Here is a 26,333-nt window from a genome sequence, read left to right on the forward strand (position 1 = left end):
GTAAGCTGCAAAGTGCTGCAATTCTTTCACCAGTACATGTTGGGCTGCAACTACTTCTGGATGCTCTGTGAAGGCATTTATCTTCACACATTGATTGTGGTAGCAGTGTTTGCTGAAGAGCAGCGTTTGCACTGGTATTACCTCTTGGGCTGGGGTATGTATGTTGCCATTTGTACCAAGATGGTCAATTTTTCAGATGCTTAAATTCTTCTAGCACTTATGAACCTGAATTGTTGTATTTATACCACTAGATCATAGTTTAAGATTGAGTTCTTGGGTCCTAAATTTGAGTGCATTTATTTGGATGGGCCTAGAGACTTAGAAAAATCAGCTGGAGTCGGTATGCATTGTATGCTGTGTCTTGGGATTTGCTGAAATAAATGCTTGAGTTTTGTTAAGCAAAGGTTTGGAGAGAAATAGATTTCTATCCAAGCTCATCTCTTGTCTCAACAAAACTTGTCTGTTTTTGTCACTTTATATGCAAAAATATTAATCTGTGATGGTACCTATAAAAGTATATTTATTCTGGAATGAAAAGAAGGAAACACAGTATCTGTGTCTCCCAAAGTGAAAAAACAGAGCACATAGAAAGAGGAAGCAGAATTTCTGTGGAACTGAATCTAGTATCAGATATACTTTGGCAGATGTTGTTTTAAAGGAGAAGATACAATTTTACCCACACAGGAGTAGATAATTGCTCTGCTTTCAGGGCTGACATAAATACAGTCCTTATGTTACAGTGGAGTGCAGTCTCTTTCACATTTAAATCACTATTGTAAATCCAGTCCACATCAGTGTTGACAGAAAATCCTTAACAAGAGCTTTTTCCCAGTTTGGGAACCATGAATCTCTAGCCTCATTCCAGTTTCTGTTTGAGCCGCTCCCCATATTTTGAAACCACTGGTGAAGCTAAGCAGCAAATGATGGACCTTTATCTGCACTTAGGGATGTTCACTTGCATTCATTTCTTGCAATCCCAGTCAGAAGCAGATAGAATTTATATTTTCCATCCTTTTTGGAGATGTTATACTTGTTCAATGTTATTTTGTTTACAGCAGTAAAATAAAATAAAGTGACCCAATTATGAGTGTTCTGAAGAACTTTAAATTTCTGACTGTAATCACTAAATAGGCTTCCAAAATCAGGTCCTAAATAGGCAGTAACAGCAAAGTGGAAAGTTGTTCTTCCTCTATTTGGATTTTCATTTAAGAGCGGTAACTTACTTTCCTCTTACGGTATAAGACTTAGTGCTCTCTGGATACCAGAAAATTAACATGATTTTCTAGTTTATATGGATTGTAGTGCTAGGTAACAGTTTCCAAGCATGTAATAACTCTTTTTTTTTTTTTTTTTTAATGACAATGCCATCATGCACTTTTTTTCTTATGAGAGTGGCATCTTTTCTTAGAAGACAGGGACCTGTCATGCTCTTGGAATTAAAACTGTGTGGAACATCATCAGCTCTTAAATGAAGACAACCTTCCTGAAGAGCCCTAAATTGAGTCAAGGTCTCTGGACTGTCTGTCAATCCAAATAGCTGAGCCCTCTTGGAGCAAGCAACTGTGCTATCACAAAGTTTTCATTATTCAGAATATCTGAATATACAAAATTTGATGGGGCTCTGGTTTTGAAAGGGCAGTCCTATGTGAAGAGTCATTTTAAATGTTTCCTTGCCATTTTCATGTCTTGCAGCATAATTCTTCCCAAAATAGTGTCATTACATATCCAATTATGCAGGAGTAAAATGGTTGTAAACACTTCTCAGGTTACATTCGGTTCAGGCAGTGCAATTTAATGCAACTGGGATAGCTGGCCTGCAGTGAAAGCTTATGAGCTAGCTGTAATGTTACTGAGAACAGCACTAGCATCATGGTGGGTAATTCAGTGAAGCTATCTGATAAGATACTCGTAGGTATCTGCAGCACTGTCAAAAAATAATTGGGGAGGTGACTGTGGTAACAGGATGATGGTATCCTGAGAAGGAAAAGGTTAATTAAAAGGGACACAACTCTCTAACTATGAAGTCTGCAGCCTTTTTCATGGAAATGGATGAATACTTCCACCAAAAAAAAGTATCATTAGCATCTCCTAACTAAGGTAGAAATCATTAATAGCAAAATGATCTAATTAGGACTATCTGCCACCCCTTAAGTTTGCATAAATCAGTGTAATTCCATGGGTTCCAGAAGCAGTAGGCACACAGTCTAACTTTATAAACATGCAGCTATGTTACTTAGTGGAGAGAGATACATTTCTCCAAAGGGCAATGCAGAGCAACCAGAGCAGGATATGCTCTGAATTACAATTCAAAAAATCAAGGTAAATGTACAGTACAAGATGAATATACTCATTTATTCATTGTTGTAAGTAATCCCTATGCAACGAGATCTAGATTTTTTTTTTTTAAATCACTAATGACATTTGTAAAATAGCTTCATAAGAAAAATAAAAATCTGAGGAAATATAAAACACTTCTGCAAAAGGTTTGAGATGATTGAATGAAATCTGACATGGACAGGTGTATTTCAAGGCTGATGCTTTCGGGTGACCCCTTCTCTGGGAACTGCTTCTGGGAATGTCATTTTTCATTTGTTGTTGTTTCACTGGGTCAGGAAATCGCCTTTATGCCGGGCAAGAAAACAGTATCAAATATGTGCATCCAGCTACAGTCTGCTCTGGCTGCTTCAGGCAGCTCCACCCACATGAAAGTGAAAAGGGAATCATTTATTTGGACAGTGCTGAAACAGATTGCCTTCCAAATTCAACTGGAAATACAATTAACTATAATTGCCAGTTTTTTGCCATAGAGGACCTGGCTTGACCTAAAAGGATATGTCATACCTTTTCCTGGGATGGTTGAGGTGAGACCTTTTCTATGTTGCTCACTGCTTACCACGCATAGGTGGGATCCCTGGAGTGATACATGCTGTGGAACCAACACCCAGCAGGCCTTCTTGGTGCTCCACTTCTCACTGCCTCTGTGCCTTTTGGCCCTTCACAAGGGAAAAGCAACACTTAACCCTACGGACCACTCTGCAGCTGGAAATTTGAGCCATAGGCGGTCATGAGCTTTTTACCCTGTAACTGGCTAATGAAAACTTTCCGTCGCATTCTTAAGATTTGCTTGTGAGTTTGTTGAGCCAAATATTCTAGGCTAATGCTTTTAGCAGAAGAAAAAGGTCCCTTGGCATCATGTGGAGTGCTCTACTCCCAGTATTCCAGGCCAGAGCTTTCAGATGAAGACTTTGCTGTTACAGAAAAGCCCCTTAAAAATTGCATTTCAGTCTCTCTGTCAACAAAACTGGCCAGACTTTGTCCATTTCCAACTCAAGAGGATTTTCTCAAGCTTTGAATCCCATAAACTCGCGCTGAGGTTGGAAGCCCCTTTCTTTCTGTTCTGAACTTTTTGTTGTCCTACCATGCATCATCAACCAAAAAAGGCATTCTGCAGCCAGAAGCCAAGTAATCATTTTCTAACAGTACATAAAGGAGAAGGCAATCCAATTTGTTCTTCCACACCTGCATTGTTCTCCCAAGGTAAACAGCCGTAAGAACTTTTTTTTGCAGTAGAGTAAATAGCTGTTGCTTAAAGATGCCTGGAGACATAAGAGTATCCTATTTACATACTTTTTTGACCTTATTCTCACTCCAACATTGGCTGGCCTGTGCTCTGAGGCAAGACTTCCCCAGAACTTGGCTGAGGATTCTCTGTCTGTTCTAAAAGTGTTTATGAAATCACTAACACCTGAAGAACCAAGGAGCCATGTTCTTCCCTCTGTGACTAATGCTGGTGTCAGCGGGACATTTTCACACATTTTTATTTGTAATTATAGAATATCCAAAGCTCAGAAGAAATGCCCATGGTTTATGGGGAAGAGGCAGCAGTAGCAGTAGCAGTAGCACCATGTGTGTCCACAAAGCGCTCTGCACAGGACAGGCAAGGCAGTAGATCATCTCCCTGCTGGCTGGCTCAATGCACGCGTGGGGTTGTACAAACCGGGGTCAGTCTCTCAGTGCGGACTCCTGAATTCCAGGTTTCTAGCCTGTTGGAGAGGGACGCAACATGCAAGCAAGCTGAAGGAAGATGGATAGGAATGGACCAGATTGTCATTCTTAATGTCAGGCTGGAGATAAGAATTTGAGGCTTCTAGTTTGTTAAGCATGGCATTTTCCCGAGCCTTTGTCCCAGTGCAAATTTTCTGCCTGTCAGAACATTGGCATCCCCTGAGGCTTCGCAGCTGAGCGAGGAGATGTGGATTTATGGTACAGCTCCACTCCCTGCTGAGATAAAGCTGCATGGGGTGGGCTTGGCTGCACAGAGGCTGGGAACCTGCAGAAGATATCTCAAATCCCCATGCCCCAAAAAACTCCTGGCTCCAAACATTTTTTCTTGCCATAGGCTCCAGAAGAACAACTCCTCGCTCTGTTGTTTAGTGCTCCATAATCTGGCATGTGAGTTAATGTGCGTCTCTTGGTCAACAATGATTGACATTGTCTTAACAACTGTCCCTGGTTTCCCAAGGGAATACTCTGCTGGGAACCAGCTGATCCCTGCCCCCTTCCCACACTGCCTGCTCACCCCCTCTCCTGCACAAGCTGCAGCGCGCAGAGGAGCCTGGCAGCAGCTTTGTCATGCCCCAGGAGAGCAAGGCCTGTGCATGGGCTTTGCTTCTCCTTTTGGCCTGCCTTGGACATTATTCCCTTTTGCACCTCACCATTGAGGTAAAGCTAGGGCCCCGAGTGCAATGGGATTGCACTTCTATCCTTAAAGCTGTGGTTTCACATGTGTGTGTTTTGTGGACAGGAGACTGACTAGTGTGTGTGACACATGAAATTCAAGATAAAAAAATACCAAGACTGATCTATAACTTTAATCATTTCAGGGTTCCCTTTAGTGCCAGCATCTATTCACGCTGTTGCAAGAACCAAATACTTCAATGACAAGTGAGTAGCCCATCTGGTTTTAAAGGAATTTAGCATTATTTAACTGTGTAACACATTTTATTTGAGTTAATAACACATTTTAATGCTGTATTTCCCCTCCAGCTGCTGGATGAGTGTTGACACACACTTGCTCTATATTGTTCATGGACCTGTGATGGCAGCTTTATTGGTAAGAATATTCTTTGCTATCAACAGTTTAGTAATTATTTTAGAAATGCTTCTAACCTGCATAAAATAGAAGATTCTGTACTTTAAGTATTTTGGTCAAAACTCAGAAGTAGCTAGACATTTTCTCTACTCAGTGTTAAGAGGACAGATTCTCAATAATTTTCATAAACAAGACCTGAAAAAGAATCAGATTTTGAGGCAAACAGAATCACCAACTGCTTTTGAAAATCCGGGCCATCACTCTCCCCCAGACTACCTCCCCCAGCCTACCTTGTTTGTGACAAATGTACAGCATTTATATGACATTGATGAGGTGCTTACCTATGCCTTAGCTGGAGTGAGCTGAGTGCAGGCTGGTCGCTCAGCATGAGTTTTACTGGTCACTGAACTGGTATGGCCCAAAGGTAGGGAGCTAAAATAGTTGAGGGAAGGGACTGAACTGGGCTGTCTGAGAAGGAGGAGAAGATTGAAAGTGCAGCTCGGCAATGTGTATGCATATAGCACGTTGTATGCCAGCAGTGCCATTTGGCGCGGTAACGCTGACCTTCCTGACAGATGCAGAAAGGGTTTTATTCAACCCAAGCCCCAAGCTTATTTGTCACCCAAGATGCCCTTTCAGTTTTTGAGCTGCCTCTTGTTTGCAAACTTCTGCATGGATGTACCTGCAGTAATTACCTCAGAGATCAAACAGTAGGGCAGTGAATACTGGCAATACCTTTGAATAAAGAAACAACCCGTCATCTTATAGTTGAAAAACCTGTAAATCTTTCTAGCCTTTCTTGAGAAGCAATCTTGTGCATCAGCAATGTGAAAAAGTCCCTTCCTCCCTGCTATATTGTCTGTTATTCCCATAGAATCACATCTACTGTGGGTTTACTGGTTCAATGTTGATTGCTTCTGCTGTTGTAATTAATGCCAACTAACTTCTAGGAGAGGCCATTCAACCTTTATTGTTATCAACATGCTCCAAGTCTGTACATCTTATCCACACAGAATAAAGGAGAGACTGGTTCTTTTGTGGAAGAAGAGCAGTCTTTAACTGTTTCCAAAATAAGGCATTATAATTTCTGTCTTGTGCTTATGCCATTTCCAGTCTTATTTTTCTTGTGAAGATGTCAATGTCCGCAGAATGTCCTGCATGATTTGCTACAAAAATCTCATGGTGACAGATTGACTCAGAAGAGCTGAGGATTTTTACCCTTGTAAAGTCTTTTTTCCACTTTTCACAGTTGCTTCCAGAAATTCTAAAAGTGAAGGTTAAGCAGAGTGAGTGAAGTCAGAGGAGGATGGAGAATAAGGTTTAGATTTAATGTTGAATGGGACCTCAGAAGTCATTTATTATTCCTTTTTTCCAGTAGAGCACAAATGTAAAACAGCTGAAAGGTCTCTCAGTAGTTAAGAAGTGATGAAATGCTTTGCTAAAGCTTACTGATTCATGTTTTATTGTTCTCAAAGATTCAACTGAAATTTCTCATATGTCAGTGGAATTGGGGCTATTAAAATATCTATAAAAATTATGCAGCTTACATACTTATTTTAAAAAATTATCTGGAAAAAAGTCTACTGAGGTTCAGAAGCATAGGTGCCTGATATTACTGTAAAAGAGTGGAAGAGTGATCTGGGTACACTGGAGGGACAGAAGGTTTGTGATACCCAGGATGCCCGCAGGGTACCCACTGGGCTCGTTACCAGCCTGGGCCTGTTGTCCCTGGTCCTCCACAGGCTCTCAGCACATCCCACGGGGAGCTCCCTCTGAAACCAGAGTCAAGAGCAGGTTTCTGTGTGCTGAGTGCCCACAGCTGGAATCAGATTTCCAGAAATGACCGAGGAGATGAGATGCTGAGCTACCTGGCATCACTAACTGTATGGGTCAGGCGCAAAACTTTCTGAAGTGTCTGGTGCTTCTGCCTTGAGCTAGAAGCCATGTGTTAATTTTCACCTGTGGGTAGTGTACCACAGGTCCATGCAGTCTCGGGGAGGCAAAGGGCAGCCTAGGTTTTTCTCAAGAGCAGCCTTGACCCCCTGCTCATACACGAGCCTGAACTATTGGCCCATGTAGGCTGGAACACATTCCGCAGAGTAATTGTGTGCCCCCATAGGTCCCATATGCCTAGGGACATGCTGGGGTTTGTCTCATCTGGCTGCAGACATCTTCCGTGCAGGTTGAAGCAAGATACCTGGGTGACCTTCAGACTCAGAAAAGAGACGTGGTTACTCCTGGGCGTCAGTGAGTCCACTCCGTTTAAACTTTAGACATAAAAATGAGCTTAATTGTTCCCTGGAAATCCTAGATTTTCCCATATCAGTGTCAAAACCATCAGTGCTTCCTAGAATTGATCCCTGCCTGTCTGAAGCATCCATTCAGGCTTCCTTAGGGAAACATGTAGAGCAGCTTAGCATCTCTTCTTTGAAGACATTCAAGGTCCTTTCCAAGTCCTGACTCGCAAGGAGCTGCCCATTATGAGCTCCAGTAAAGCTAGAAAGTTACATTTTACTGTTGTTTATGTATTCTGTATTTTCATTTTGAATGTCTGTTTAATTTGAATGCTTTCACCTACAATGGCTTTGCTTTTGCAGGTCAATTTTTTCTTTTTGCTTAACATTGTCCGAGTTTTGGTGACAAAACTAAGAGATACCCACCGTGCTGAGTCCAATATGTATATGAAAGCTGTCAGAGCCACTTTAATCCTGGTGCCCTTACTAGGAATTCAGTTTGTTATTATCCCCTGGAGACCAGAAAACCGACTTGCTGGAGAAATATATGATTACGTCATGCATATATTAATGCATTACCAGGTATGTTATATAGTAGCAACTTCAGCTTAGGTGAGGTGCTTGCTGTTAAGTTTTATCTAGCCAAAGATGCTGTTTGTCAGCTGTTTTGCCCTGAAACTGAGCATGACTATAGTTTTGCTGTTCTTTTCCAAACATTTTCACATTATTGGATTATCAGCATGAGCAGCATTGCTGCATAAAGAACAACCACAAGACAGGGGAAACAATGAAAACTGTAGCAAAGATGATCGGATGGCACTATTTCTAATACTAAGGAGAGAAAATTGAAATCACAGAGGTCTTTTTTGTTCAAAGCACTATTTCTGTGGAAGTGCGTGAATTTAGTGAAACTGGTGCTGTGAGGTTAATGTTAAAATTATCTGTGTATGCAAACTGTTGTACAGGGGGGATGCCAACACACAGAAGAAATGACTGAGACAGTGAGGCTTCATCTAGGAATTAAAATTCCATTATTAGGCAGCTTAAATTAAAATATAACACTGACACTCTGCTTTCATAAATGCTTCGAAATTACAGCGTCATTCAGTAAGCCTGGTTTGCTTTCTTTTGAAAAGAAAACAAAACAAAACTAAATTACTTTAGATGCTTGGTTATCTGGTTTACTGACTGTAGTATATCCAGTCCTGTACAGACTAGGAGAGGCAGATTTCTAATGCATTTGTGAGTGGAGGTCGACATGGGCGAGTACAGTGACCCCCTTCTTGTTTCCTTTCATACAGAAGCTAAATGCAGGAATTATTTTAATGTTGTGGTAAGAGAAGAGCTTAAAAAAATCAGTGGTGGTTTTTTCCTTAAATGAAGCAATAAATAATGCTACCAAAATTTATGCATCCTGTCATCTTAGATTATTTTGTCTGCTTATCTCCCTTATCCCTTCACAACTGTGGGTGTACATGCTACTGCGTGCATAGAATAACTGAAGTTATAGATCTATATTTTTGCAGTGTATGCCATATTATATTACAGTTCTGCTTAAAAAGGATGATAGTCTGTTTCTTCTGTTGCTGCCTGTATTGTCAGTTCTTCGGTCTCAAGGCCAAGTATCTCCAAGTAAGTTTTTTTTGTGACAAGTTGCTTACAGTTTTAGCAAGTTATGATAAAACAGGAGTAAAGTGATTATTGTAACACTCTAAAACATCTTTCAAATCCTCTGAGGTTGTTGTAGAATTGCAAAAAGAATATTAGTTATCTTAATTAACAATCCTAATTATGATCATTATGCAATAGAAAGTCACCAAACCAAGGTTAAAATAGATCCAGAAACAAAATCAAAGTATCATTAAACTGTTTTACCAATGGATGGGGTTAGGTGAGGTAGGGATCCAAGGGGTCAAAGTTTCATCTCCGATGTGTTCCCCCTGCCCTTGTCCCAGTCACTGGGAATGGATGTCTCTCTGAGCCTTATTGACCCCGACCACCCCCTGCCAATACATTTTTTTCCCACTTCAGCAGCAGGGTCGGTGCTGGGGACACCGACATGGGCACATGGTGGGGGCGGCCTGTGCCTCATGGCTGCTGTCCCCAGAGGGGCCACCGTTCATGACAAGCAGTGACAGCCCACCTAGGGCTGTCCCCTAGCCAGGGCAGCAATGCAGACCTCACAGAAGACCTCTTGACACCTCTGCAATGTAATCTCAATGTGCTTCCCACCGGCATGTAAAATTTGACCTTTCAGGAGGGCTACACAGTTGTCCTGCCAGCTGCAGCCAACAGTGACCCTCCCTTTCATACTTGGGGCAGATTTTTAATTGTATTCAAAAATAAACTTTCTTAACCCTTTCCCAAACATTTCTTATATGCATATTTAAGATAGCAAGCTACGTAATCACTCCTCTGGTGCTCATTTTCTTCTAGGACTCATATAATTATTAGCAGATACAGTAATAGCTGTGTAGTGGCTGTATTTCCCCACTAGCTATTGTGCTCTCATAAACTGCAGAACAGCCTGCCTCTCCATAAACTAGCAGCAGTCTATTAGTCTTTGCATCCAGTGGCATGTCCGTCGTATACAGGCAGCCATCATGGGTGCAATTATGATTTTTTTTGGTGAAAAATATAATACATTCTCCATTTCTGCACTGTTTAAATTATTAATTTTTTATGTCTTTTCTAGAACAGAGACAGTTTTTCAACAGCACATCACTGCTTTAGGTGAGCACAATGGTTTGATGTATTAGTTACATCATCCATGTTCACAGAAATGGTGCAAACAAGCACTGCAGTCTGTTGTAAAGATCAGAGCATTAAGGATGATGAATGAGAAAGAATTTGTTCCCACAAAAAAAACTGTGTAATGGTATGTCTTTCAGAGAGCAGTTTTCCCGGTTGAAGAACAACACATCAAGGTGCTATGTGCTAGGGTTCCTCTGCTGACATCACTTTTGAATTACAGAGGGCAGTCTGGTTTTGAATTGTCCTGCTCTTTTTGCAGTACTGTCATCAATGCTCACCATTTTAAGCACAAGTGGTTTTTTGAATATGACTATAGGAGCAATTCACAGACACTGTACCTCCCCTGCATCAGCTTGTGTCCATTTCACCACATAGACCAGATTCTTCTTAACAGATCTGTAGAGTAGATGTATAAATGATAAAAAAATTGAAGGCTGGCTTTTGTGCTGGAAATATGAAGGCATGCACTTTTCCAGCCCAGCCAGCTTCCCCATGGCTGCTGTAAAAAAAGACTAGTATCTCCCCTCACCATCACCGATATCAACTCTTCACTGTCCAGACTGTGCTGAAATAAAGATTGCACCAGGCCACAGAGAGATATTTCAACCCTGAAGTGGAATAACTTAAGCACAGAATAGAATGCTGTAGGTGCATTGCTGAACACGAAGTTAACTTATTAAACAGAGCTCCTAAGGTAGGCACCACAAAGCAAACATCTGTGCTCCAGAAGAGTCAGTGAGTTGCAGATTTTCCTAGATGACCTGACTTTCAAAAGCCTGTTAGATGATGCTGAAAGCACATGAAAGATGCAGTCTTCTCAGGGTATAAAACGTTATGGTACAGGATGCGCTGGCTCCTTGCACACCTCTGGCATGAAAACACATCTGTCATTAAAAGGCTTAGAAGTCCCATTGGGGTGCCCAGCATAGATGGAATGGTACACCTGGGCAAAGAGGAGTGAAGCAGCAGCAGCCTTGTTTCCTACCTGTAACTGCACTCAGGTCTCTGCAGCGAGAGGGGGCTGGAGGGATGTGGCTTGTGCCTCACACCCCGCCACGGCCACCTGCACCTCTGTGGGCCCCAGGGCTGCCACTGCCACTTCCCCCACCCCAGGAACCACTGAGCATTTTTTGAGGAGTCCTAGGCTGCAAAGAGATAGGGGTGCTGAGCTCCTGTCAGGGGGTCTGCTACCAGCGAGCGCATCCCATTATCCCAGCTTCTGATCTCTGATGTTGGCCCTCTGTGAGGCAGAGGCCTCGCAAGAAAAAAGAAAGAGTGGAAAAATGCATTATGCATCAGTTAGTCCCCCGTATAGAACCCCCCCCACCCCCCGAGATGGTCTCAGAGAAGGCATTTAAAAAAATAAGAAAAAAGAAAAAATTTAATATAAAAAGAAAGTGAAAGAGTGGGCAGAGAGCTGCGGTTTGGCGTTTCCCAATATTGCATTGCATGAGACCTTATTCCGTGATTTTGTGGATTCTTTGTGAACAGTTTGTGTTCTTCCTTCCTTCCCTTCCAAAATCAACAGCAACAAAAACAGCAACAAAAACCAAAAAGAGACCAGAAGGAGATCCATCCTTTGGGCTGTTTTTGCAAATGGAGTCTTCCAGTTTAGACTTTTACCCGGTTGAAGGCTCGTTCACATTTTCACTCACTGAGAGGTTTTACCACACATTGCATTGTAAACCGAAGTCGTTAATTGTACAGAGAAAATTTCTATATTTGCAATGTTTGCTGTATAATGAGAGAGAGAGGAGAAAAAACAATACTACATCTACTAAAAAATATATATATATATATTCACCTGTTTGTACCAGGTTTTAATCATGGATTTTAGAGAAAGAGATGGAGTTTGGTTTGAAGAACTTGGTTGGTTGGTTGGGTGATGGTTGGTTGGTTGATGGGAATTTTGGGGAGGTGGGGGAGGAGTGTTTGGGTTTCTAAGTGGTTTGATTTCTCCCAACAAGTGTCTGTGTCCAAGTTCTCACCACTTCTAAGTACACTGAGAAAAAGGGCGTGCACCCAGAATAGCAGAATTCCCTATCTTAGCCCAGGTGGCAGACCATCACCGCTGGGAACGGGGAGGGGGATGAGAAGTGAAGGGCTCTTGGGTGAGCAGGTGCCATCAAGCAATGGGATTTCTCCTGCAAATTGAAAGGTATTGGTCTCTTCTCCTAAACAGACATATCTGGAGAGCGGTGGTCCTTGGGGAAAAGGTATTGGTCTCTTCTCCTAAATGGACATATCTGGAGAGCGGTGGTCCTTGGGGCCAGCTGGTGAGGGGAGGGTTGTCCCCTTACCTTGCAGGATGGGGAGCAGGTGATGGGTTGGAGCAGAAACCTTCTTGCCACTCTAGAGAAGGACATCATTAAGAGGTGATTATGCCGAGGGAGAAGACACTAAGCATTTACAGCTTGCCCATATTGAGAGCTACTGCAGTAGGCACAAGCCCTGACCCAGGGATCCTGCCCCTCACTCCTGGGACTCCTACCACCCCACTTCCAGCAGATCCACCATGGATGACCTCAAACGCACAGGCAGGGAGTGCAGCATCTCCTGCCTGCAGCCCCCACGCTGCCCATGGGACAGTTTGGCTCCAGTTTCGCATGAGCAGCTTTGGAACTGGACACCTTGGGGAGTCCCTGAGCAGCCCTTGGGACTCCGAGACTAGAAGGGACAGGGATGGCCCTATGGTCATGTCTCATGTCCACCCAAGCCCTACATGCTCTTCAACCATTGCTCTCCAGTGCTTGTCCAAGCCTCAATAGTTTCTTGCCCCATCTCTAAAATACTCACAGATGATGCCCTACTTATGGGGTGAGGAGGAGGAGAAGGAGGGAGGTATTGAGGCTGAGGAAGCAATCCCAGCTTGCAAGCTCCTTCCACCAACTGTCTCCTCTCACCAAGTTCTCTCTCCAGCATCTCGTACCTGGGTTTGTAGGGCTAGTCACGTTACCTAACATGGCAATGTCACAATACCAGAGAAGATTTAGCCGTGGAGGTCTGCTTGGTGCAGTGGAGAAATAACCCCTGAATCAACAGCAATATGCAAGTTACTCTTCTTAGTACCTTGCTAACTGGGGCCCTTAATGTGCAAGTCTGCCTCTAATGAGAAATTAAAATGCTATTCAGCATTTCACCTCTGTGCCCATCAAGAACATGGAGCAGATCCTCCTGGAAACTATGCTAAGGCACATGGAGAAAAAGGAGGTTTCTGGTGACAGCCAACATGGCTTCACTAAGGAAAAATTGTGCCTGACAGATTTGGTGTCCTTCTATGACAGGGTTACAGCATTGGTGAATAAGGGAAGAGCAACTGACATCACCTACCTGGACTTGTGCAAAGCATTCAACACTATCCCACATGAGAGTCTTGTCTCTAAATTAGAGAGACGTGGATTTGACAGATGGGCCTCTCAGTGGATAAGGAATTGTCTGAATGGTAGCACTCAAAGAGCTGTGGTCAACGGCTCGAGGTCCAAGTGGAGACTGGTGATGAGTGCCGTTCCTCAGGAGTCAGTACTGGGACCAGCGCTATTTAAGATCTTTGTGGGAGGCATGGACAGTGGGATCGAGTGCACCCTCAGCAAGTTTGCGGATGACACCGAGCTGTGTGGTGCACTCAACACTATGGAGGGAAGGGATGCCATCCAGAGGGACGTTGACAGGTGGGCCCATGCCAACATCATGAAGTTCAAAAAGGCCAAGTGCAAGGTCCTGCACTTGGGTCGGGGCAACCCCAAGCACAGACACAGTCTGGGAAGAGAACAGATTGAGAGCAGCCCTGAGGAGAAGGGCTTGGGGGTGTTGGCTGATGAGAAGCTCAACATGAGCTGGCAGCGTGCACTTGCAGCCCAGAAAGCCAACTGTCGAGGGAGGTGATTCTCCCCCTCTACTCTGCTCTTGTGAGACCCCACCTGGAGTACTGCGTCCAGCTATGGGACCCCAACATAATAAGAACATGGACCTGTTGGAGCAAGTTCAGAGGTGGGCCATGAAGATGGTCAGAGGGCTGGAGCACATCTCCTGTGAGGACAGGCTGAGAGAGTTGGGATTATTTAGCCTAGTAAAACAGCCTGCCAGTATTTAAAGGGGGCCTATAAGAAAGCTGGAGAGGGACTTTTTACAAAAGTGATAGGACAAGGGGTAATGGCTTTAAACTGAAACAGGATAGATTTAGATTAGATTTTAGGAATAAATTTTTACTGTGAGGGTGTTGAGGCTCTGGAACAGGTTGCCCAGAGAAGTTGTGGATGCCCCATCCCTGGAGGTGTCCAAGGCCAGGCTGGATGAGGCTTTGAGCAACCTGGGCTAGTGGGAGGTGTCCCTGCCCATGGCAGGGGGGTTGGAACTAGATGATCTTTGAGGTCCTTTCCAACCCAAACCATTCTATGATTCTATGGTAAGGACCTTGATTTTATTGGCAAATATAAAGTTTTTTTCTATTAAATGGAGAATTATCAAAGTTTTCTTGCTCCTCAAGTAAGAGTACACCCTCAGGACAACAGCACCCGTCCTCCCAGGCAGGAGGATCCAGCTCACAGGGGTCTCCTCTGTGTAAAGGTTATTTCATATCTTTAGGCGTGGGTTTGGGTCACATATACATCCACCTTGCTTCCAAGTTGTAAACTTAACTCTCTATGCAGGTTTATGCAGAACAAAATTAAGCCATTTAAAAGTAGCGTCTTAAAAACAGTAAGATATTTCAATGCATTTTAGTAGGTATTCATTCCATCTGTTTCTCCATTTGAAGGGAAATAAATATACTCTGTGATGCCAAACCATAAATATTTTTTCCTTCTCCACAAAGTTAAGGTCATAGGACTGCTTTTGACAAAAAAAGTGGTTTTTTGTTTCCTGTTCCTTTTTTTCCTTGCAGTATTCATAATTTTAAAACTTTCTAATATTTTGAGCCAATAAAAGTTGGGGAAAATTATTTTTTTGAAAACAGGATATTATAAAGTGGCGTGTTTGTATGAAAAATTCATGTACAAAATGACAGTAATGAAACCTCCAGCAGAGAGCGTGAGAAGAAGAAAGTGTGAGCTTTGGCTGATGGGGTGTCTCCCTCATTTTGCAGCAGGTGGACTGCTGTCTTCAGCCCTCTCATGACAATCTCCCCACCTCAGTAGCAGCGGAAACAGCACAGACACATTCTTTGCTTTACATTTTTTTTTTTAACATAATATAAATGAACACGTTATAATGGATTGATTTAGCTCAGAGATGCTGTGTGAACATGCTGGGAATGAAGATCATGAAGAACACAGTGTTGTTTTCCTTAAAGTTCTTTATCTTTGCTGAAATGAGGGAGATGGGAATAGGAAGTACTTCTATGAAGAACCTTGGCCATGCTTTTTTTTTTTTTTTTTTTTTTCCCTGTCCATTCAGATCCAGAAGTGAGAAGTGAATAGGCATGGACCAAAGCCCACACAGAGAATCATAAACTGATTTTTTTATGTTATGGCCATCTGTACAATTACATGTGCCATCATCTTCTACCGTCAATAATGAATATAAAACCTAATCAGCAACACTGTGTAATTAGGGCACAAACTAAGGCAATGGACATGCTCAGGAATAACGGGAATAAGCATATCTGTATATGCTTTCTTGGTTTTATGGAGAGAAACGGTAGAAGAGAAACAAATGAGGTATCAGAAACCCATGTAAATTTGCAGTATCTGCATACATATTTTTTGTTTGTTTCTTTTCAACCTGAGCAAATTACTGGAACTTCTTTTCAAGACACTCACATCTTCTAGAAGAATGAGATGCAAATTAAATGCCTATCAAGCAAAGAATGTCCTTTGACCAGTATAGACACTTGAACACAGGGAAAACTCACTACAGGGTTGATAAGGTACATGAAAGTCTGAGAGCTGCCAGCTCTGGACAATCTCTAAGCATGATTTGGCCAAAAGCCACATTTGTCTGGTCTTCACATGGTTCCAGAAATAAAGAATTTCAGAAGAAGTAAATAATGGACTTAATCTCAAAATAAATGTATTCTTCATCTCTGCCTTCAATACTCCAGACAATGTTATCCTACTGGCAGCAGACAGTACATCACAAGTATTGTCAGTTTTACCACTTCACACAGTGGCAGAGAGATACATAATTGACCTAGAGATTTCATCCTCAACAAGAATTGCACCCTGAGCAAAAGCCAGCAGTAGGCAGAAAGAATATGGAAGACATATATCAAAGAGATACGAGAATTAGTCTGTGGGCTTTACATGAAATAATTAACCTACATTCAGTTTGTCACGTGTTTTAATAGATCCACTGTAAAATTCTCATCATCCCAATCCCTCCTGTCTCTGAAGAGACAAAACTAATGTCTGCTACTGATACCTCGGTAGCTTTACAGCTGAAAATAACAATATACTCTGAACTATGGGCAAAACTCTATGCATAAAATGGAAGAAATAGAAATACAGAAATAGAAATACAGAAATAGAAATACAGAAATAGAAATAGAAGTAGAAAGAGAAATAAATAGATATAAATTTAGATGGCAGACCAGAGAGAGCCATTGCTGGTGGAAGAAGAGTAATGAGACATACATGGGACAAACTAGAGAAAATAATTTCCTAAACCAGAAGATGTACAACATCCATGGTCTCAAAATAACAAGGAGCCAGATCTGCTCTCAGCTCACTCCAGATCAGAAGAGCAACTGAAGGCATATGAGGCATCACCACAGCTTCCTCTTCAGCTTTTCTGTCAGAAGTTGTCTGGAGAAAACACTAGAGGAACTACACTCTGCAACAGAAGAAAAGTAGATCAATTGCAGGATGTAACAGAGGAATTCAAATACCATACAGGAATTGAAATGGAAAATGGCTTCCCTTCAATAGTTCAGGTTCAATTTCTGCCTTCAGGTGAACTGCAGTTCCCAAATTGCCCCCAAACACTCTCACTGAAGAACAAACTTAGAAAAATATCCCTGCTTCTTTCTCTCCTCCTGCTGTCTTTTGCATCTGCTGTGCCTCACGTGTCCATCACGTCCATCGAGCATCTCTGCTCTCAGAGGAGATCAAGATCCATCTCATTTGCTGTCGTGGCTGACGGCTGTTAGCAAAAGACTGAGACCCCTGCTGTGACTGTATGTACCATGCAGTTCAGCAGCAGATGTTTTGCAAGACTGTGCAAATTAATGTAGCGCACACAATGCAAGAGAAAATCATTATAGGGCACCGGGAAGTAACGCATTTGCTCCCCTTGCATAGATTTTCAATTTAGGAATCTGTGATCTGACTATACACTTTAGAGGCGTATGGTTTTGGTTGACTTTGTGGTGTTTCTCATATCAGAGCTTAGGGACAAACTATTGTGCATTTCATCTTATATACTGGGATTTGAATTTTTTGAGAATGCTCACTGTTTTTCTAAAACGTGAAAAGAAGCTTTCTTTTTCTCACTATGTCTACCCTTCCTCCTCCTCAGACATGCTTTTTCTGTGTTCATGTTTGAAGTCATGTCAAATTGTGCATTCTGCATTAGAGAAAACTCATTGGAGTAAAATAATTGCCAAAATTCAGGTGGTTCAGCACCTTTTCAAACCAGCCTGTGTGTCCCTAATATGTAATAATTTTGTTAAAACAGTTATTGCTTACCCTGCATTTGTGGTCCAAAATATACACTTCAGAGTCCAAGACATTTTACAAAGCATTAGCTGCAATTTAGCTGGTAATCAGTTAAATGAGGGTTTATAAAAAAGCTGTAAAGCTCTTCAGCCCTTGGGAACACAAGCTATTGTATTGCGGTTTTACCCTCAATTTCACAAACTGACGTACATTTAGTTTATATTAACCGCTTTAAGTTATTTAAGATTAAGGCATTTGCTCCCAGTAATGCTATGTAATGCTATTTTAATGAGAGCAAGTGCAGTTTAGAACATGGGCCGGTGTAATTACATGACTCTGAATAGCAGGCTCTGTGTGCGAGAATTTTCTCTTATTAATTTCACAGTTTCTTACCTCTTGTTCCTGCCTTGGCCCTGTTTAATTTTCTAGCAGTAGTGAAATATTATCTGAACGGCTCTGGCAGTAACTACACTAATTTTAAGCTGTTTAGGACCAAGCTTTGATCTGCAATTTCTCTTCTTTTTTTACTGCCCCTCTACCTTCTAACTCACCTGTTGTGGGTTTTTTTTCCTTTTTCTGCCCACGTATACCTCTTTTCACATCCCCTCCATCCATCGTGATGCCCCACATACAAATTCACTTCTCCTGACATACGTTTCAATTTAAAGCCTTCCTGGGGCAGCTGGATTCTCCTTGGCTGACACTTTTAACTGGGTGACTGCACTCCTGACAGCTGAGTGGCAGTATGTAGGACACAACTCTTCTGCCATTTCTTCAGCAAAGTCAGTGTCCGTGTGGTACTCCCCTGTAAGCAAGAGATCTACCTTACACATGATTTAATTTTCCTTCTCTAGGCCTCTTGCACAAAAATAACTTCATAGCCAAAACAGATAATCTATAAATGCTAGTAATAGAGAATAAAATGGTAAAACATGTTGAAAAGACAAAAATCGGTGTAATGACATAACTGAACAAGGGGGAGGTTAAGTGAAATGTCTGTGGTGCAGGGAAAGTAAATTAATGGTTTTATCTTGTATCCCTCAAGTCCAAGCTTCCAAATAGTGCCAAAAAAAGGAATATGTTCTGATCTCTAAACTCTTTTCCTTTCTCTTAGGGCTTACTTGTGGCAACTATATTCTGCTTCTTCAATGGTGAGGTAAGCACATGAAATACAGCAAATGAACAAAACCTGAAATACAGTCACTGTGTTGCTTGTTAATGCAGACATGAAGCATGTCACACTACAAACTTTGAAATCACACAGATTTGCTTTTTGGTCTCTATATAGAAGCAGCAGTGTGCATTTTTGAAAGATCTGTGCTGAGTGTGACTTGAATGTCCCTGAGCAGGTGATTCAGGAGTGTTACCATCACAAAGCAGGTGTCACCAAATGAGGTAGAGGCACGAGGCTCTCGCCCTACCGTCTGCAGTTTTGAGACAGAGGCCTAAATAAAAGAGAAAAATGCTCTACTACTCTTCCTGCCCCAGAGTAGTGGGATGGATTGTCTGGAAAAGGACCACAATGTCCCATAAGAGGCAGTGAGGATCTTCGGTGATCTGTCCTGGAGAGCCATGTGCTGCATTCAGCCCCAGAGCCATGGCAGAGATGCCCTCCCCCGTAGCACTGTCAGAGCAGAGAAGCCTGGAGGAGTCTGATTACTTTCACTCCTGTGAGGATTAGTGCTGGCCTTTTTAAGGTCAGTGTTTCTCATGTAGGAATTGAGAAATAAAAACCCTTGAGGCAGAGATGTCTCTCATTCTCTTACAGCTAGATCAATATTTTATATATCTGCAGCTGGTTTTATGTCCACTTCCCTACATTTTTTTTTTTTTAGTGAAAAAAAAATAGCTGGTTAAAATAAGAACCATTTAAATTCCTACAGTAAGCCATTTTCCAAAGATGTTTAGCAGAAAAATGCTTTTTCAATACATCAGGAGCATTCAACTGTAACAGAATAAAGCACTGCATGTTTTAGCAAAGCTAGACACTCCTTTAAAAAGTTAATTTTGAATCCAGAGTGGGTGAATTAGATACAGAGCAGGCTTTGTGATGCTAACACTCAGTGTGTCAACCTAAAGAGATATTTGTGCTCCTGTTTATCACTGTATATTGTTGGAAAGTAGCAAATTGCAACTTGAAGCAAATTCTCTTGTTGATAAGGTGCTACTGGCTGCTTTGCTAACTTTCAGGATGGCAGAGAGTATTAAAAACTGCCACCACTTGTCAGCATCTCTGTACCTTTGCTTCTGGCTGGCTGCCCACAGAAATGGAAGAGTAGAAGAGATTAGAAGCCTTCCACTGTAATTCTGTAGCATGGCTTCTCGGGAGACATAAAAGAGAAAGGCAACAGAACCTAACACAAAGTGATAGCTGTAAAGACCATGCTGCAGAAGTTCATGGTTTCATGGGTCCAATTAAAAAAAAAGTTGTAGAGACGTACAACTAGTTTTTTCTATCACATTTCTGTCCCAGGATCTGCAGGCTACTACCACCTTTCTCCTTCTCCCTTAATGTCACCGCTTTCTGGCACAGTCTAACCTCCATGCCCTGGAAACACAGAAAGACTTCAGATTCCCTCTGGTAGGGAGGACCTGGCATGGAGAAAGCAGAAACTGGCCAGGCAATTTTTTTAAACGTCCTTTCCCCATAGGAAAGGCAGTACTCCAGTGTGTCTTCACTTTCCTCCAAACAGTGTGCTACCCCAAAATCCTGGTCTTTAACATTGCATTCTTCCTTCTTCATTCTCCTCAGGGTCACCTCACAATTTTTCAGATTAGATTTTGCAAAGCAAATTTTCTTAATGTTTTATAGCTTTAATGTAAAAGGTCGATCACGCTGTAATTCTCCAACTGTAATGAGAACATATGGATTTGTGCCTAGATTAAAAGCTGTAGCAATGCTAAAAATGAGGACAGGCAGCAAGAAAATGCACTGAAAACATAAAGTATCTTAAAGGCTGTTTGTTTCCTGGATATGTTTCATCAGATAGCTCTAATTCCAATGTGTTTTTGCCAATACCACAGTGTGAGAAAAGCATATCCACCTTTACAACTCCAGGAATACAATTTTCAAGTTACACAATAATTAATATATCTGGAACATCTGCTTGCCAATGTCATGGCAGACCATAGGTATCATTTACTTCAAAATTAGATTGCAGGGTATGAATGAGTTTACCTCTCATATGAACTAACCTTTAGTGTGCGAGGTAGAAAACTAAAAGCCACATTCCAGGAATGAAAATGAGTCTAAAATAAATACACAGCTCTTTTTTGTTCATTAGGTATTGTATTGCATTTAATTTAGAATTCAGAATAAATGTATTTGGATTAAGAAAATACACTATATTCGTACATGACAGTCAGATGTCCAACCTCAGAGACCCACTGCGCTTTGTGGACTTCTGCATTGACTGAGGAAGCGGCAATAGCGGCCAGTCATTCCTTACATGGACTGAAGATGCGCGGTCCAAATCCTGAGTAACAGTAATATTCACCAAACCCCTAGTCACCTCTGAAAGCCTTTTTGGCACAGCTGGCAGCCCACAGTAAAAGGACCTCTTCTTTGTGAAAGGCTCTTGTCTTGATATCCACTTTTTATACCTGAATTGTCAGCGAGCCATCACTAAGGGGACACATCTGGAAAAGACTATGCCCAAAATGAGATAAAAATGAATCTGGTATTGAAATGTGGCTTCCAGTTTTGTACTCTATTGCTCCCACAAGTAATCACATGAATGCCTTAATTACCTCCAGGTAGCTCCAGACTGCATGTAGGATTAATGACTCTTTGGTGGAGTGGCTGATCAGAAACGTTCATCAGTGTCAGGCAGTAAGAACAAACAGCTGTGGGGATTCAGGTTTTCAAGACATGTTGAGAATGATTTTTCTTTGTGATTGGGTACTTTTCACCATATACACCCACTTTCAAAATAGTTGTATCATCTTCAGACTTGCAGACTGCCTAGCATAGTCAATGGCAGGGATGCAGAGAAACCCTCTCATTATTTTCGTATAGGAAATTTTATTTACTGGACAATAAGGGAAGCTTTTTTTTTTAGAATTTCCCATTAAGGTGGGCAGAGAGTCAAAAATGACACCTCTAATACAGACTCAAGACAGTTTGGTGCTACTTGCATCAGCACAATACCGATAAACATCAGGCAGGTTCGTGTCCTAGAGTAGCTGTGCTGGGCTGTGCAGAAGAGAGGATGAAGGGATTATGACTCCATTTCTCCAAGTCCCATTTATTCCTGCAGTTACACAAGGTGAAGATGTATAAGGCACAAAACCTGTAGAGGAGCAGCAACAGACTAATGCCAAGATGGCATTAGGTCCTTCCAAAAGGAGCGCTGGTCTGAGTTTGGCTGCCCAAGAGAACTAACCTGAGATAATTTCCCCCAGTCTTTCTGTGTGCAGTATGACATAGACCAAAGCCACAGTCTGGTCTTCACAGTCATGGTAGGAGATTGTTTCCAAGCAGCTGTATACATCTGCTGCCATAGAGCTCAAAATTATTTCTCATGAGAAAATTCAGTGTGTGGCAAGAAGATTAATTTTAGTACCACAGGAGCCTGAACACTCTGGGATTTACTTTTTCCTGCTGGAATATTTAACTTCAAGGCTGAAATACATGAGGTTTAGCCAGGATAAACAATGCTAAACTCAGTACCACTTGACAGTGTTTTATATCGCATTCATTGCCTCCTACCTCACCAACCTCCCTTTAGTACCATGAGCCCATCTATAGGAAGAAATGTAAAAACAGTAATAATCTGTATCAATGCCTGCATTCATGTGGAAGAACATATAAACAGTAGATTTGTTTTGTATTTTTAAAACAACAGATCTTCTTGTGCATTTTCATATAAAATCTCAGTGTCCAGCAGCACTGTAGTTTCTCTGTCCAACAACAACATTGTTATACAGATGATACAAGGTCTCTGCAATAGTCTGCTCACCAGACCATATTTCCAGGCCTGAGATTGCTGCTAGACTGCAAGGCTGGCCAACAAAATGGAAATTCTGTTTAGAAAAAAACAGCCATATATCTTGTTTGCCAAAGAGGTATGAATGGCTAATAGAGAACAGAAAAACCTTTTAAGTCCTGAAGAGCAGAGTAAATAAACTCAGGCTTTTCATTTCTTTAGCCTTTCCTCCAGCTGCTATCACAGCAGAAAGCATGGCAGGTATTGCCCTGCCCCTCCCGGTCCCCAGGAGCCTCCATGGTCATTGATACGCTGTGACTGTGCATGTGATTTTCAGTAATGCTGCTTACACATTTAAAATCCATGCATGAACAGTTTTAGTTGGCACTGAATTATGATCATCTGAGATCCTTGGAATCATGGCAGAAATCTAGATTAACACGTTTTACTCAAGTGCAGCAGCTTGTGCTATCCGTTACCAATTTGTGGGCAGATTCTTGTACAGGCCAGCAGTTCAGCAGAGAATAAAAACACACATGCTTTGACCTCATGGTCTCACTGCTCCACAGAGCCTTTTAAACCTGACTAATGGCACTTCTAATCACGGGCTGAACTGAGAGGAATGTGCCTGTTCTCTTCCTGACCGTATATACAATTTAAATGTTACTGCCTTCTGAGAAGGAAACTACAAGCTCCTCACAGCAGGCTTTGTAGGGCTGGGTGACATTGTGCTTCCCCCTTCAGTTAACCATGTTGTCTGCAGACCTGTGGTTTCCCTGGTGGCCCATTAGACTCCGGTTCAATTGAGAGCAGTCAGAGAGCTCAGCAGGAGCTCATCACCTTCACAGCAGCTCTTCTCCCCATGCAAGAGCAATCAAAGCCTTGGGGTCTATGCAGAGGGCAGGGGAAGAGGGCTAGGAGAGCAACAGGAAGGCTGTAAGAGCATGTTCTTGCCACCTTCAATAAATACTCTGAGATTAATCCAAGTGGATGAACTGCTGTGCAATGCAAACACACTCAGCACTTCGGGGCAGAGGCGATGGCCAGAGGTGCACAGTGGCTAGAGCCGCTGATGACCCTGGTGGCAGCACTGGAGAGCTGGCTGCACATGGGCAGAGCTGCTGTGCACACCCAGCTTTCTGCAGTATCCTCATTGTGTCCAGCCGTAGGTTACAGGAGCAACTGCCTCAGCATGATATTGCGGAAAGTCGCTGACTCAATCCTTATGAAGATTGCTTCTTCCAGTCCTTCCTCATAGTTTCAAGGGTGACTAAGCTAAAGTATTGATATGGAGCACTGTAACATCAAAAGGCTATTTAAAAGTAATTGAAATCTTTATGGGGTTTACCTCGTGTAATATTTCTGTATCATGTGCTAGAACGGTGTCACTTTCACACTGTAATTCTTTCTCACTAATAAACTTTGGCAATGGTATGATATGAAACATCCCTGCATGCAGCCATTTCACTTTAAATCTCAATAATGCCATAGTAAGCTTTGGTCACAGCCCCAGTAATTACTCTTGCAACCATATGCCTTTTCTGTGCTTGATGTCTAATTAACCTACACTTAGACATTTGTTTTCTTTTCTTTATGTTGTACAAGAAGGTGAATAGGAAAACATTTCTCGAGATGAAAAGAACTCTTAACTACTTTGTCCTGAGCTAAACAATAGCAAAAAAGAGCTACTATTGGAAACTGGGCATGGATATAATTTCCAGTTAGTTTTGAAGGACTAGTCCAGCAAACGTTTGTTTACTCAGGAAAGTAGTCATACCAAAGTCAGTGCAACTACTTGCATGAGTAAGGATTTATAGCATCAATCCTCATACCTTGGCTTGTGTCTTGGATTGAAAATAAAAAGCCAAAGCAATTGAAATATCCATTCTTGGCATGCTGTGTAGTCCTGCTGTACACTCAGTAAGCATCTCAGATTCATAGCAATTCCTTATGAAGCCTTGTCCTTATGTGACATGAAACAGCTTTCTTGCAGGCAGCTGTGGGTGGTGAGTAGATGACATTTTACTATGTACATATTAATAGAGTGATTAGAACTGTGGAGAGTTGGGAAATATTAAAGTCATTTAGATTAATCTACATCAATCAAAGATATTGTTCTGCACAGAGCATAGAGGGTGACTTCAGACTACTCCCTAAGCAAAAATTACATACAATGTCCACCTCAGCAGGAGCACAGAAACTCTGGGACACTGCCATGATTCCAGTGCCTCACCTGCCTCTGCCTTCTTCTGGAGAGCTGGTCATTTACAGCAGAATGTTGTGGCAAACTGTTCCTATTCTCACATTTTGCTGTCTGGAATTGCTGATCTGAATGAACAAAGCCACGGTTTGCCCAATCCCCACTAATGTGTCAGTGCTTCCTTTCGGAAGGAGCTAGCAAGTGCCAGCATGCCTGAACGTGGAGCTGGAGAAGGGCTTCTTATTGCCTGGCAGGACTCCATGGGTTAAATCCTATCTTTGTGACATATATAACATCACTCTTAATGTAAATGTTAAAAAAAAATTCATTATTTTTATTAGAAAATGAATGCCCAAAGGTTGAAATTCTCTGCTATGCAGAGGGCTATGACCAATGCTTTTTTTTTTTTTTTTTTTTTTTGACAGCACAGAGCCTGTTCTTAAATTACCAGAACAAAATCTCTGTTTATCTATACTAATCCTCAACACTTTCTTTCCCTCTACAAAATTAGCGCTGGCAAGCTCTTGAAGTACTTACACTTTGCAACTTGTGGCCAGTTTTACTCAACATTAAGTTTCTTCAGCAATCACAATGCATTAGCCATTCCGGGGGCAAGGATCCAGCTGCAGCATCAGATGGGTTTTAATCCCCATCCCTCCTTCCTCTTCCCTCTTCTACCATAGCATCCTACTGTGTTTCTGCACAGCAATCTGATCCACATCTGCCTCTTCTGGGAACAGCTAACCCATACCCACTCTTCGTAAGCAGCGACAACCGAAGAAACTCTAATTGATGCCATAGGGTAGGCAGGGAGGGAGTTAAGGCCAAGGGATGAGTAACTGCTTCTGCTTCTGGAACTGGGAGCAAAGGGGAGGAGAGAGGCAGATGGAATCTGATGGAATTAGACTTGGAGATTCTTCTCTTTTTTCTTTTTTCTTTTTTCTTTTTTCTTTTTTCTTTTTTCTTTTTTCTTTTTTTTCTTTCTTCTTTTTTAATTTTCTGCAGCAAATTAAAAAACTGCAACAATCATAGGGGTTTAGATTATGCCTCATTCTAACTATGTGTTTCTTTAACAGGTACAAGGAGCTTTGAAGAGGCAATGGACACAGTACAAAATGCAGTGGGGCCAAAGGCGCCGAGAGCACTGTTCCACACGATCTACCTCCTACACTGCAACATCAATCACAGAGGTCCCTGTTTACCTGTACCATCATGATTCAAACAATGAACAGTTAAATGGAAGATACATAGAGGACTCTGAACTCGTTGCATTGAAATCTGGAGAGACATCTGCCTAGCTCAGCACCAGCTGTTACAAACACATCATTTCACATTCTGCTTGTGAACAAAGTGGGGAGAAGGGTGGGAGTGTGGAAATCCAAGCCACTGTGGGAGAGGGCAAGACCAGGTGAAAGGACACATCATATTCAAACCACATCAGCCTGTGAAAGAAATGGTGTAGAGGGAGTCTGACACAGACCTGGAATGCTATTTCTTCCTGTGCATGCGCTGCAGCAGGGAGTGAACATGGAC

General features: G+C 42.0%; 1 protein-coding gene across 1 annotated transcript; it reads left to right on the forward strand.

Moving 5' to 3' along the window:
* CALCRL (calcitonin receptor-like) lies at window positions 1-26,098 on the forward strand (the record flags this gene model as incomplete). Its single annotated transcript, XM_010084054.1, has 6 exons — window positions 1-154; window positions 4,884-4,944; window positions 5,047-5,113; window positions 7,690-7,908; window positions 18,787-18,828; window positions 25,877-26,098. Coding segments are annotated over 6 exons (765 nt in total), but the record flags the coding sequence as incomplete, so codon positions are not given.
* Window positions 26,099-26,333: the final 235 nt, after the last annotated feature.

Source organism: Pterocles gutturalis, unplaced genomic scaffold (assembly GCF_000699245.1).
Source record: "Pterocles gutturalis isolate BGI_N339 unplaced genomic scaffold, ASM69924v1 scaffold22640, whole genome shotgun sequence".
NCBI classification, from domain to species: Eukaryota; Metazoa; Chordata; class Aves; order Pterocliformes; family Pteroclidae; genus Pterocles; species Pterocles gutturalis.